This window comes from Rhinatrema bivittatum, chromosome 18, assembly GCF_901001135.1.
Source record: "Rhinatrema bivittatum chromosome 18, aRhiBiv1.1, whole genome shotgun sequence".
NCBI lineage: Eukaryota > Metazoa > Chordata > Amphibia > Gymnophiona > Rhinatrematidae > Rhinatrema > Rhinatrema bivittatum.
Window position 1 is genome coordinate 2501706 of NC_042632.1, and position 14402 is coordinate 2516107.

Here is a 14402-nt window from a genome sequence, read left to right on the forward strand (position 1 = left end):
TGTGTGAGGGTACCGAGGAAATCAAAGAACCTGAATCAACAGGGGCCCTGGCAGCAACGGAAACCATGGAAGTCCCTGTCCCACTAGCACGAATAACCAGGCAGAGTGTCACAGAGGGACATTCGCAGGCTATGTGTGACTAACTGAAAACATAGGGAGAGGGAAGGCCACAGTCGGTTGGCAGGCCAGGGAGGTGACAGGAACCGACAGAAAAAACAGGGCTTAGTACTCACCGATCGTCGAATAAACATAAGTGAAGGAGACCCGTGCAGGGAAAAGTGTTTGTGAAGTAAAAGTTTAAGTATTTCTGTGAGAAAAAATTGTTAGAATTTCTCAGAGCTCCTAACCGCTATGCTTAATGCAGAGCGGAAAAAAGAAGACTGAGGGAGATACCTGTGGCTCACAGGGATAATTGCAGGCTGAGCATGCTCAGTGCACTCAGTGTGCCAGTGTCAGTCAAAGCTTTGTAGAAACTTTGACAGAAATGTTTTCCATACAGGGCTCTATCCTGTGATATCACCCATATGTGAGGACTACCATCCTGCTTGTCCTGTGAGAAAAAGCTCTGCTAACTTGGAGAGACAAGTACATTCAGTGCCACCAGATGACATTACCCACGTGTAATGCTTAATTTAGCCCTGTTTATTGACGGAAAAATAATGTTCCCCTTGTTAAATGGGAAGAGGACAGAACTACTGCTCCAGCAGTAATTAAATGAGAAACAATTCCACCAACATTTTTGAGCTACAAAAGAAGCTGCACTAATGAGCCTACTGGTGTGAAGCTAGAATGCTGACTCAAAAGCAAAACTGGAAGGAAGCGTTCATAATTTAGTTGGTTTCTCACCCCCTTCTATCCCTGTATTTCTAGAGCCAAAACATTAGCTTGTCTTGGTGCAAAAAGCTAGCTGCAAGCTGCTTGGTCCTGCACAGGGTAGTATGCAGAGAGTGGCTGTCCTTGGATAAGTTACATTCACCACTTGTGAGACAGCCCTGCTCGCAGCATCACTCATCTAACAGCGCCGACAGCAGACCTGCTGCATGGCACGGCCGCCGCCATCCTCTTCAGGAACTCCCCCCCCCCCCCAGGTGTGCGCGCACTTTAGAAGGCCTTGCAATGAGAATCCCCAGAGCAGGCGCTGGCAGATAACATCACACAGCAGGATATTTAAACCCCAGCTGTTCTACTGACCGGCGCCTCAGCAACAAGTCCCCTTGATTAAACCTTGCCTCATCCAGCTTGCCTCAGCCTCGCCTCATCCAGCTTGCCTTCAGTCTTGCCTCATCCATCCTCCTACTTTGTCTCTCTGTCTTATCCATGTCTGGAGTCTTGCCGTGCTTTGTCTTTTGGTCTGTCCTCCCTGCTCCCCTGTGTCCTGTCTGTTCTGGCTAGTCTCTCCGGCTCTGACTTCAGTTTGAATCTTGACATAACTCTTTCTGGCCGCCTGGATCCGACCCCTAGTCTTGGACCTCGACTATGTCTTGTCAGCTGCCTGTCCTGACTCCTGGACTATCCCGGACTCTGCATTAGCCTGGCCTGCACAAAGGTGCATTCACCAGCTGTCAACACAGACCTTGGGGGCCTGCTCTCAGGGTTACGCCAACTGTGCCACAACGAGAGGGGCTCACGCTCATGCACACACCGTTTCTTACAGGTTACCGATTTACCTGACTTCAAACTTGACATAAAGGAAGCAGCAGCCAAGGCTGAAGGTTAAATAAGTGAAAAATGCTCTTCATTGTCGATTTTGATGTGGAATACTTCAAAAGCTTGGTTGCCGATACCATGATAATAACAGTCTGAAAGATTTCCTGATGTTGTAAACTTTGTAATTTTATGGCCTTATGAGATATGCCAATGTATTAAATTTTTTACATAGTCTTCAGTTCCTACACAATGAATAAACTCTTTATGGTGGTCAGCTATAGATAATTTTTTTTTTTTAATTATAGGCTGGACACCATTTAAATCCCATGACTTTCTTGTCTACCACAGTAGAGAAAATGGTGTCTGCCAAGTCAAATGCTACATTTTTCAAGAGTCAAAAGGACCCCCCCCCCCCCCAAATCTCAAATCTGAAAAAGAGGAAAACCTGAAAGCAATTTCTGACAAAAAAATCTGACCACTGAGACAGGTTTGTGACTGAAGAGAAAGTGAACGCAAAAATTAAACACTGGAGACATTCAATCCATCTTCTGGATGAAAAGAGACTAAGGGAGCCTTGAAATGTGTAGTTCTGGCCACACTTATGCAGAAATACCTTCTAGGCTTTTCTAGCTGTAGCTAAGGACTTATTTATTCTCTATAGACAAGCATGCTATATTCACAGTGAATACTTTCAGGGGGTGAATAAAACCTAAAAGTGTGTGGATGACTGTCTTATTATACTCCAACCAGGGTGTTAAGATCTTCTCAACATCCACGACTCTCCTTCCCCTCTTGTCAGAAGGGAAGACAGATCATTACATTTTTTTATGGCCCTTATCCTTGGAACTTTGTCCCTTTTGAATTACAGCCTATTTGGCCTGCTAGAAAAATAACAAGGCTTGGCTCTTCACACAGGAATTTTTATAGTGAGTAGTTTGTAAGATCCTCACTATTTTCATGGAGGCACTTGATCTCTGGCTTCTATCTATTGGTCCGATACAGTACAGTGTGCTCCGACGGAGTGCACTGTTAACCCTCTATTGGACGTGTGTTTTCGACGCGCTAGTATTACCCCTTATTCAGTAAGGGGCCGAAAACGCGCGTCCAACCCCCCGAACCTAATAGCGCCCGCAACATGCAAATGCATGTTGATGGCCCTATTAGGTATTCCCGCGCGATTCAGAAAACAAAATGTGCAGCCAAGCCGCACATTTTGCTTTCAGAAATTAGCGCCTACCCAAAGGTAGGCGCTAATTTCTTCAGGCACCGGGAAAGTGCACAGCAAAGCAGTAAAAACTGCTTTTCTGTGCACCCTCCGATTTAATATCATGGCGATATTAAGTCGGAGGTCCGAAAAGTTTCCAAAAGTAAAAAAAAAAAAAATTTGAAGTCGGCCAGCGGCTGTCGGGTCGAAAACCGGACACTCAATTTTGCCGGCGTCCAGTTTCCGAGCCCGTGGCTCTCAGCGGGATTAAGAACAGATGCCGGCAAAATTGAGCGTCGGCTGTCAAACCCACTGACAGCCGCCGCTCCGGTCCAAAAGGAGGTGCTAGGGACACGCTAATGTCCCTAGCGCCTCCTTTTGCCTGTTTTTACCGCCGGGCCTAATTTGAATAGTGAATCGCGTGCACAGGAGAGTGGCCTGTGCGCGCGCTGGGAGAGCAGGCGTTCACCCGCTCTCCCGCGGACTTCACTGTATAGGCCCGTATATGAAGGATGTAGGAGTCTCTATAATACAGTGCTGATATTGTCCCATTTATGGACTTGTTTTTGTTGTTGTTACATATAATGTGTATGAGATGTTATTTTTTATTGCCTTATGTATTATTTAATTGTAGTTTTGCAGGTGTTTATTTATTTATTTGCTTTTATATGCCGACATTCAACATGTGTTATCACATCGGTTTACATGGAATGAGTTAAGTGGGTTACATTGTAACAGGGTGTGGAACTTGGAGAAACAAAATGGGGGGAGAGTAATTTAACAAGCTATTAAAGGATAACTTTATCAAATCAAATTTGTATAAATATTTATAAATATTGTATAAATATTTTTATAATATAATTTTTTACAAATATTTATAAAATAATTTATATTTTATAACTATTTTATTTTATTGTTTATTTTGTTTTAGTTTTATATTTTATAAATATTGTATAAATATATTTATAAATATTGTATAAATATTTATGTAATCAAATTTGTATAAATAACCCTTTGTGCATCAGTTCCGGGACAGAGTGAAGGGTGGTAATCAAGGGTGGTTCCCCTTCTTCTCACCTTAAATATCTTTATTCACCATATAGTGTGTGTATGTAAATATATATATATATATATATATATGTACACACACACACACACACACACACACACACACACTATAGGTATCCTCAGCACCTGTGAATAGTCCCAGCACCTCCCTTGTTTCCCTCAACTTCTTCCCCCTCTGCGGCCTCCTCCTTTCCCCCCCTTTTTCCATTCCATCATATTAACTTCTGATGTATCTGATTTACGTGATTGTTACTGCTCGCCTGATGTACCCGATGTATGTGATTGTTACTGCTCATCTATCACATTTCTTCCCAATTTACTGCTTGCCTGTTATAGATTTCCCTATTATAACTGATTGCTTGTTATAGTTTTTCTCTGTTATAACTTTAACACCCCCCCTGGAGTTATAATTATGTTTATTGTAAAGCTCTGTTTCGCTGCATTACTTGTTCTCTGGAAACCGATGTGATGTTCCCAACGAATGTCGGTCTATAAAAATGGTAAATAAAGAAATAAATAAATGAAAAAAATAAAAAAAATAAAAAAATAAATATATATATATATATATATATATATATATATATAAAAAGAGAGAGAGAGAGAGAAAGATATAGATTTATATAGATAGATATTTGTCAACCTCAAATATTTTCTGAATAGCTCATTTTACGACAGTTGCTATTCACCAAATGGAGGTCCAAAATGCTGGGAGTCATGCCCCCTAAGGAATTCATAGTGCTACCAAACAATTCTATAGCCTCTTTCTTATGACAAACAGAATGTTTTCATTTCCAATATTTATTAAACCTTTTTTTTTTTTTTTCAAGAAACCGATATGTTGACCTTCTCCACTTACTTTAATTCCGGCAAACTTTTAACACTGGTAGCTAAATCTGCTGCTTCTGGGCAAAGTTTCTCCACCAGTTCCAAGGGACCATAGAAAGATTTGGTCTGCCCAATAAAATTCTTTTTCACTGCAATGAAAATGCACACTAGAATTAAAAGTGAAACATTAAATGATGCTCTTTTCTATATATATCAAAGCTTCCAGTGATCTAAAATTCAGAGACCCACAACACCTCAAACTCAAAAATACAAATTGCATTAATGCCAACAACTAGCAGGCCCAGATTTAGGCAGAGTCAACATAAGCAGTTGCTTAAGGTGCTAAATATTAAAGACCCTAAATAACCAGGCCAAAGAGAAACCTGCTCTTGCTTGCTTTAGAATCATGCAACAGAATTGCTTCAAAGGAATATCGCTGTGACATTCTGACCCTCAACTGCTCTCTGGTCCTGCCTATGGGCACCCAAAATCTTAAATCCAGCCTTCACAGTGATGTTGGGAAACAAAAATAATAAGTTAGCCTACCTGAAAAAATAACAAAACAACACAACCCACAAAGCAAAGTAGCTTACACATGTTGGAGGGAATCATCCAAAGACACAGATGAATGTGCTTGAAAAGTCTAGAAACCTTTGCGCAGTTAGAGGTAGATCTTTAAAAAGTACGTGCATGCGAACAAAAGTACGCCGGATTTTATAAGATACGCGCTTAACCACGCGTATAAGAAAATTATTCCTTACCTGCTAATTTTCGTTCCTGTAGTACCATGGATCAGTCCAGACGGTGGGTTATGTCCCCCGTCCAGCAGATGGAGTCAGAACAGACTTCGAGGGACGTCACCAACATAAGCCAGTACACCCTCTGCTGGAGCTCAGTATAACGTATAGCAAAGCCCGATTAGACCAAGAACAGTCTGGATCAAGTTACTTAAACATACATTAAACATGAATTAACCAGAGATAATAATAAACAGCCAACTAGCGGCAAGGCGCTCAACTTGTAGGGAGCTGTGAACAGTGACAAGAACGAACTGAGAAATACGAAGACATTGACAGTAAGCAAACCCGAGCAGAAGCAGAAATCCCAAAGTGGTGGGCGTCTGGACTGATCCATGGTACTACAGGAACGAAAATTAGCAGGTAAGGAATAATTTTCTTTTCCCTGTACGTACCAGGATCAGTCCAGACGGTGGGATGTACCAAAGCTTCCCTAAACCGGGTGGGCCCCTGAAAGCCCTGCTCAGAGGACCTGGCCGCCAAAATGCCCAGTGGCTGACGATGCCAGGTGTAGTCTATAATGTCGTGAGAAAGTGTGCAGCGACTTCCACGTTGCTGCCCGGCAAATCTCCTGGAAGGAGACGGAACGAGCTTCCGCCCATGACACAGCCTGCGAGCAGGTCGAGTGAGCTATAACGCTACGGGGCGGAATCCGTCCTGTTCCAATGTAAGATGTGGAGATAGCTTCCTTTAACCATCGCGCAATCGTTGTCTTCGAGGCCTGGCACCCCTTCTTCGGACCCGACCAGAGGACGAAGAGGTGATCGGAGACCCGGAAGTCATTAGTAACCTCCAAGTAGTGAAGCAAAGCGCGCTTGACGTCCAAAAGATGAAGGGTCCGTGACTCGTTGGGCCCAAAGGCCGGAAGTTCCACTGTCTGATTCAAGTGAAAAGACGAGACCACCTTCGGGAGAAACGAAGGAACGGTGCGCAGGGAAACTCCCGAATCCGTGAATCTGAGGTAAGGCTCCCTGCAGGACAGTGCTTGTAGCTCCGAGATACGACGTGTTGAACAAATGGCCACGAGGAAGACCGTCTTGAGAGTGAGGTCCTTGAGAGTCGCTCCACGTATCGGTTCGAAAGGCGCCCCTGACAAGGCACGAAGCACAAGGTTGAGACTCCAAGAGGGACAAGGATCCCGTACCGGGGGTCGTATGTGCTTGACACCCTTGAGAAAACGTGCGATGTCCGGATGAAGGAGGAGAGAACAGTCCCCTAGCACGAGAGAATTCAGGGCCGCCACCTGGACTTGAAGGGAATTATATGCGAGCCCCTTATCCAGGCCATCTTGAAGAAACTGGAGAATCGATGGAACCGACGCCTCCGTGGACCGAATCCTTCGGGTAGAGCACCAGATCTCGAAGACCCTCCAGACTCGGACGTAAGCAACCGAAGTGGAGGATTTGCGGGCCCGCAGCATAGTTGAAACTACCGCCTCTGGGTAGCCTCTGCGCCGTTCAAAAGCCATGCCGCAAGACAGAAGAGTTCGGCCTGCTCGAAATATACCGGTCCCTGGTGCAGGAGACGAGGGAGATGACCTAGTCGTAGCGGACCGTCCACTGCCAACTGTAGAAGGTCTGCGAACCAAGGCCGACACGGCCACTCTGGGGCGACGAGGATCACGGGTCCCTGATGATTTTCTATCCTGCGAAGAATCTTGCCCACCAAGGGCCAAGGGGGGAAGACGTAGAGCAGACGGTGTGCCGGCCACGGAAGAGCTAGGGCATCCACCCCTTCCGCGCCGCGCTCCCTCCTGCGACTGAAGAAACGTGGTGCCTTGGAGTTGATGGAAGTCGCCATCAGATTCACATGTGGTGCGCCCCATCGGCGGACAAGTAGCCGCATCGCCTCGTCGGTGAGAGACCATTCGCCGGGATCCAGCTGTTGACTCAGGTAGTCCGCCTGAATGTTGTCCACCCCGGCGATGTGTGAGGCCGCGATCCGGACGAGATGCATCTCCGCCCATTCCATCAGGAGCGTCGACTCAAGTGAGACATGCTTGCTCCTTCTGCCCCCTTGCCGATTGATATAGGCCACGGTGGTGGCGTTGTCAGAGAGAATCCGTACTTCTCTGTTCTGCACCAACGGAAGGAAATGGTGGAGCGCCAGGCGAACTGCCCTGGTTTCCAGGCGGTTGATCGGCCATGCTGCTTCTACCGGGGACCACGTCCCCTGCGTGGCACTTCGATCGCAGACGGCGCCCCAGCCCACGAGGCTGGCATCGGTGGTGACTACCACCCAATTGGGCACCTCGAGGGAGACTCCGCGAGCCAGGTTCGCCAGAACCAGCCACCAATCCAGACTGGCCCTGGCGATTGGTGGGAGTGGCAGGACAACTTGATAATCCTGAGACACTGGTTTCCACCTGGAGAGGAGAGCCGCCTGCAGGGGACGCAGATGCGCAAATGCCCAGGGCACCATATCGATGGTGGAGGCCATCACGCCCAACAGCTGAAGATAATTCCAGGAGGTGGGTTCCGGCAATGCAGAAAACCGACAGACATGTTCCCGCAATGATTGAGCCTTGTCCGGGCGCAAGAACACCTTGCCCTGATGCGTGTCGAAGCTGGCCCCCAAGAAGTCCAAGCGTTGCGAGGGTACAAGGGAGCTTTTGGAGAAGTTCACCACCCAGCCCAGGGAGTGGAGAACCTGGACAACCCTGGCTACCGAGGCCTGCCCGTGGTCGAAGGACTTCGCCCGAATCAGCCAGTCGCCCAGATAGGGATGCACCAGGATGCCCTCCTTCCTTAGGGCCGCTGCCACGACAACCATTATCTTGGTGAACGTACGAGATGCGGTCGCCAAGCCGAACGGGAGAGCCGTGAATTGGAAGTGCTGACCCAGAACCTTGAAGCAGAGAAATCGACGGTGCGCCAGAAGGATGGGAATGTGCAGATAGGCTTCCGTCAAATCCAGGGAGGCCAGAAACTCTCCCTGGTGTACCGCCGCAATCACTGAGCGAAGCGTCTCCATGCGGAACCAGCTGACGCGCAGAGACTTGTTGACCTCCTTCAGATCGAGGATGGGCCGAAACGAACCGTCCTTCTTTGGCACGACGAAGTAGATGGAATTGTGGCCCAAGACCACCTCGCCGAAGGGGACGGTGGAAATGGCCCCTATGCTCTGCAGCCGATCCAGGGTTTGTTGCACTGCCGCCCTCTTGAGGTCCGAGCCACAGGGGGAGAAGAGGAACCGGTCCATTGGAGGGCGGACAAACTCCAAGGCGTAGCCGTGCTTTATAGTGTCCAGAACCCACTGGTCTGTGGATATACGCACCCACTCCTCGTAGAAGTCCACCAGCCGACCCCCTATCCTGGGAGTGGGCGACTCTGGCATCATTGGGTAGACTTTGGCGGGGGGTTGCTCTGCCCCGATCCGTCACGCGTGGATCTACGCCCACGAAAGGACCGCGGCCAGGATTGGGGCCTGGAGGAGCCTGTGCGAGGCCCAGACTGCCTGTAAGACCTATAGCGCCGCTGCGCTCTGGCCCTGGTCCGGGCAGAGGCAAAGGACTGGGAAGGCCGATGTCGATCTTCAGGAAGCCGATGGACTGCATTCTCCCCCAGGGACTTGATGATTTGATCCAAGTCCTCTCCAAAAAGAAACTTGCCCCGGAAAGGCAAGGAGCCCAAGCTCGACTTGGAGGCGGCATCAGCCACCCAGTTGCGCAGCCAGAGTAGCCATCGGGCCGCTACCACCGATACCCATGGACCGCGCCAGAACTCGGAAGAGATCATACAGAGCATCAGCCCCATAGGCTATGGCGGATTCCAGACGGTCCGCCTGTGCAGTCTCTTCGGGGGGCAGAGACTGGGAAGTGAGGATTTGCTGAACCCAACGAAGGCTGGCCCGTTGCGTAAGCGAGGTACACATAACGGCCCGCATTCCCAAGGCAGAGACTTCAAAAACCCTTTTCAGGAAGATTTCCAGCTTACGGTCCTGGGTATCCCGCAGGGCCGTGCCGCCCGTGACCGGGATCGTCGTCCTCTTGGTAACCGCTGAAACAGCCGAGTCCACCTTGGGAACCTTAATGAGATCCAAGAAATCTTCAGGCAGAGGATACAATCTTTCCATGGCCCGCGTGACTTTCAAAGAGGCCTCAGGAGTTTCCCACTCCCTGGTGAGTAGCTGCAGAAAAGAATCATGGATGGGGAAAGCCCGAGGTCTAGGGCGAAGGGCGGCGAGGACCGGATCCCCCTTCTTGGATGAAGTGGCGACTGCGGGAGCAACTGGAGCCGGCGGATCCGGTGGAGGATCAAGATCCAGTTCCGAGAGGATCTGCGGAATCAGATCATTCAGCTCATCCCTCTGGAAAATCCTGAGCGTGAGTGGGTCGTCCCCTTCGGACGGCAGGTCCGACTGCGCAGGATCCAGTGGATCCGGGGAGGGCCCCCCCGATGGCGCAGCCGCTCCCGTACCCCCCAGGGCAGTCTGTATGCAAGGCAGCAATCCAGGGGCCCCTGACACCGAACCCACCAGGTCGGGGGGCACGACATGAGGAGCCGGGGAGACCCTAGGGGTCTTGGTCGGTGGGGGGCCCCCAGACCCTGCAAATACGCGCTATGCATGAGAAGAATAAACTCCGGAGAAAAGCGCGGCAAGCTGGGAGGGGGCCCCGAGGGGGGAACCTCTGAGGGCTCCAGGTCGGGCAATCCCCCCTCCGGGGATAAATTCGGGGGAGAAACCTCCCGAAAATCCCTCCGCTCCTGTGCCGAGTCCAGGGCAGCATCGTGCTGCAAATTTAAAATGGCCGCCGTTCCCGCCAACGGCAGCGAAGTGGCCGGCCCGCGCCGCCCGTGTCGTGGGGAGGGGAGGAAAGAAAAAGTGGCGAGGGGCTGCGAGATGCCTTCCCCACCGGGGAGACACTGCGCACAAATCCCCTCCCGCGATATTCTAGACCCCGGCTCGCTGCAGGCCGCATACCGGGACGGCCGCGGCATGAAGAACGCCGGGGTAAGACGAGCACTAAGCCTCAGGGGGGGGCCTGAAAAGCTGAAAAGTGCCGCGGGGGGGCCTGGAACGGCCTGTACAACCCGCCTGAGAAGTCCCTAGACGCCGGGGAAGTTCCCTTCCCGGTGCAGAGAGGCCCGCGAAAAGAAGCCGCTGGGCCGCGGGACAGTCAGCAGACACGTGGAGAGGCCAGCACCACCGGCATCCACGGGGCACTGTGATCGACCTTGGGGAAGAAAAACCTGCAAAAGAGGACAAATAAACCCCGACAACTTGCCCCAACCGAAGAAGGAGAAGGCAACAGCCGAGAAAAGGCAGAAAACAGAAAGGAGACACGCCTCCTCAAAAATTGAAGCTTTTTTTTTTTTTTTTTCAAAAACTTTAACTTGATCCAAAGAGCTCAAAGAAGATGACAGGGAGAAATAGAAGAAAAGAAAGCCTAAACGCCTGTCACCCTAGGGGAGCCGAAGGATCCTCCAACTCTCATCTGCTGGAGTCAGAAAGATACTGAGCTCCAGCAGAGGGTGTACTGGCTTATGTTGGTGACGTCCCTCGAAATCTGTTCTGACTCCATCTGCTGGACGGGGGAGATAACCCACCGTCTGGACTGATCCTGGTACGTACAGGGAACTTATAAAATTCGGGGTCGGCGTGCGCAAGGCTGTGCAAAATTGGCAGCCTGTGCGCGCCGAGCTGCGCAGCCTGCCTCCGTTCCCTCCGAGTCCCCCCACCTTCCCCTCCCTTCCCCTACCTAACCCACTCCCCGGTCCTACCTAAATCCCCCCCCCACCTTTGTTGGGCAAGTTACACCTGCTTGAAGCAGGCGTAACTTGCGCGTGCCACCTCGCATCCCCCGGCACAGGCCGCAGTGCCGGGGGACTCGGGACTGCCCTCCCGGCCTGCCCCGATCCGTCGCCACGCCCCCGGACCCACCCCGGACCGCCCCTTGACCCCGGACAGGCCCCCTCCCGCCCCTTTTACGAAGCCCCAGGACTTACGCGCGTCCCGGGGCTTTGCGCGCGCCGTGACCTATGCAAAATAGGCGCGCCGGCGCGCAAGTGCCCTGCGCGCGTAAATCCGGGAGGATATACGTGCGCAGGGCTTTTAAAATCTAGCCCTTAGTATCACACATGTGCGCATGCGGCGATCCCCTCTCAGTCTTATAATATAGCTAAAGATTTTTTTTAAATTTTCAATCCAAGGGTCTAGAAAGCAGATCCACTCTCCCTTGACTAATGGACATATAATAATATGTATTGTAATCACCCTAAATTGTTGATCAGTTAAAACTTTACATGACGCATGGAGATTGCTTAAAAATACCATCTTGAAAGCCTAGATAAAATGTATTCTACACATTTAAAAAAGTCAAAGGAAGACCAAACAACTGCCAGCATAGTTAAATGGTGAGGAGCTATTAAAGACAAAAAGGCTAAAAAAATAGACAGCACAGGGCAAATATGATACTAGGGATGCTTGAAAACAAGAGCAACAAGGAACTGATTTGCTGCCTTTCCCACCTGGCAGCCCCTTGAGCCGCGCAGATCTATCCCACCCCGCCTCCCCTGACATGACCCAAGGTGCCGGTTTAAAGGCTTGCCTCTATGCTCCCCTTCGTGCGTTCCCATGCACCCAAGCTCTGTATCTATCTTTCTTGTTCAATTCCTTTTTAACTTTTTTTTATTTCTAATCTTCTTCTCACAAAACCAGCTCAACACTATTATTTTCTGCAAGTATCTATTACTGCTACATTGTCAATATGCAAATTTGTCCTATTTCCGGAAATGGTTGCTATAACACTTCTAGATTTTGTTACAAAAAAACCTCCTCCTTGCCGTCATTCCAATTTAATTCACATTACTCCATTAATCAAAACCACCGCTTTACTACTTTCCTCACTTACAGTGCTTTTATTTAATGCTCAGTCAGTCCATAAAAAAATTCCAATCATTCACAATTTTACTACTACCCAAACCCCCGATGCAGTTTTAATTACTGAAACTTGGCTTTACGATCATAATACAATACTTTTAAACACTGTTTGCCCTTCTGAATATACTTACTTTTCCCAACCATGCTCAAATCGTCGACAATTATTATTAAATCTGCTCTACTACCAAAGAGAAAACATTTATGATACCTTCGACTAACAACACTACCATAGAACTGATGCTTGTCCCTACCAATGTTACCAATTTTTTTTCTCAAGAATGATTTATCTCTTCTTGAATCCTTATCTACTCTACCTGTTGACCTTTCTAATACAATTATAGCAGGTAACTTTAATCTACACCAACTCAAATCTTCCTTCACTTTCTGTCTCCCACTTTTTAGAGGCTTTGGAAGGTTTAGGATGACATCAATTAATCACAGCTCCCACTCACAATCATGGCCGAAAGTTAGACCTCTTATTTCATAACGCTAATAATTCCTGTTTCACAGTTTCTATTGAACCGATCCCAAGGTCCGATCACTATCTCATTCAAATCAAAGATGCTGTAAAACCTCCTACTATCCAACCACAACTTGACATCAAGAAAACCCTCAAGAGAAAAAAAGTTGACCCAGAAACCTTTGCTAATATGCTTTCACCTTACTTACCCTCTATTATTGACAACGATATTAACAAATCAATTGAAAATTGGAATAATTGTATTCTCACTTGTCTTGATACCACAGCCCCAAAACGACTTGTCACTACTACTAACAGACCTAATTCTCCCTGACATACTCCAACTCTGCACAAGATGAAAACTAAACTATGACATCTAGAAAGACACTGGCGTACAATTCCCATACCTGATAGAAAACTGGACTACTTCAATTACTTACATAAATATGAAAAAGAAATTGATCACGTAAAAAAATCGTACTTTGCTCAGAAACTACAACTTGCCAAAGGTAATCCAAATACCTTATTTACCATTGTAAAATCTCTAAAGAAGCTAGGGCTGTTCAGCTTAGAGAAAAGATGGCTAAGGATGGATATGATTGAGGTCTATAAAAATCAAGGAAGGTCGTGAATGGGAAAAGGGATCAAATATTTACTCTTTCAGATAATACAAGGGCTAGGGAGCACTCCATGAAGTTATCAAGTAGCACAGTGAAAACAAATCAGAGAAAAATCTTTTTCGCTCAATACACAATTAAACTCTGGAATTCATTGCCAGATGATGTGGTTAAGGGTTAGTGTAGCTGGGTTTAAAAAAGGTTTGGACAAGTTCCTGGAGGAGAAATTCATATACTTGCTATTAATCAAGTTGATTTAGGGAATAGACACTCTTTATTACTGACATTAGTAGCATGGATCTATTTAATATTTGGATACTTGTCAGGAATTTGTGACCTGGATTGGCCACTGATGGAAGGATGCTGGCCTTGATGGACCTTCAGTCTGACCCAGTATGGCAACTTCTTATGTTCTTAGAAGTTCCTACAGTTAAAATGGCAAGATTAGATCTAACAAGGAAACATGCTTTTTCAGTTGCTGGCCCCCTTTTATGGAACTCTCTTACAGACTAATTATGTCTAATTTCAAACATTAGACTCCAAAAAAATTTAAAAACACACTTATGTTCCTCAGTTTTCAACAGAGTCCCTACAAAACAACAATAATTTTACAATTCTATCATACCTAGCTTACTTCGATTATTGACAGTTCATAAATCATGGCAACTTGCTTATTGCTCTTACTATGCCATATTACCCCAATATGAATGGCTTATTTTATCTTTTTTTTTTTTTAATATTTATTACAATTTATTTTGTTTTTATGTCAACCTAAATTTTTATCTCTTGCCTATTTTTGTAAACTGCTTAGATCTTATACTTTGTATAGGCAGTATAAAAACAATTTTAAATAAAATAAATAAATACTAAGGGGTAGATTTTAAAACCCCTGTGCGCCGGCG

At 47.5% G+C, this 14402-nt stretch overlaps 1 protein-coding gene across 4 annotated transcripts in view; it reads right to left on the reverse strand.

Annotated features, from left to right (window-relative positions):
• RUFY1 (RUN and FYVE domain containing 1) overlaps positions 1-14402 on the reverse strand; it is a 653398-nt gene that overhangs the window by 548752 nt on the left and 90244 nt on the right. For all 4 annotated transcript variants that reach the window (XR_003853338.1, XM_029583262.1, XM_029583264.1 and 1 more), the window contains exon 3: positions 4776-4893. Coding sequence is in view for 3 of the 4 variants with exons in the window: in XM_029583262.1 (XP_029439122.1) it covers positions 4776-4893 (118 nt within the window). In the remaining variant the exon portion in view is untranslated. The remainder of the gene's footprint in view (positions 1-4775; positions 4894-14402) is intronic.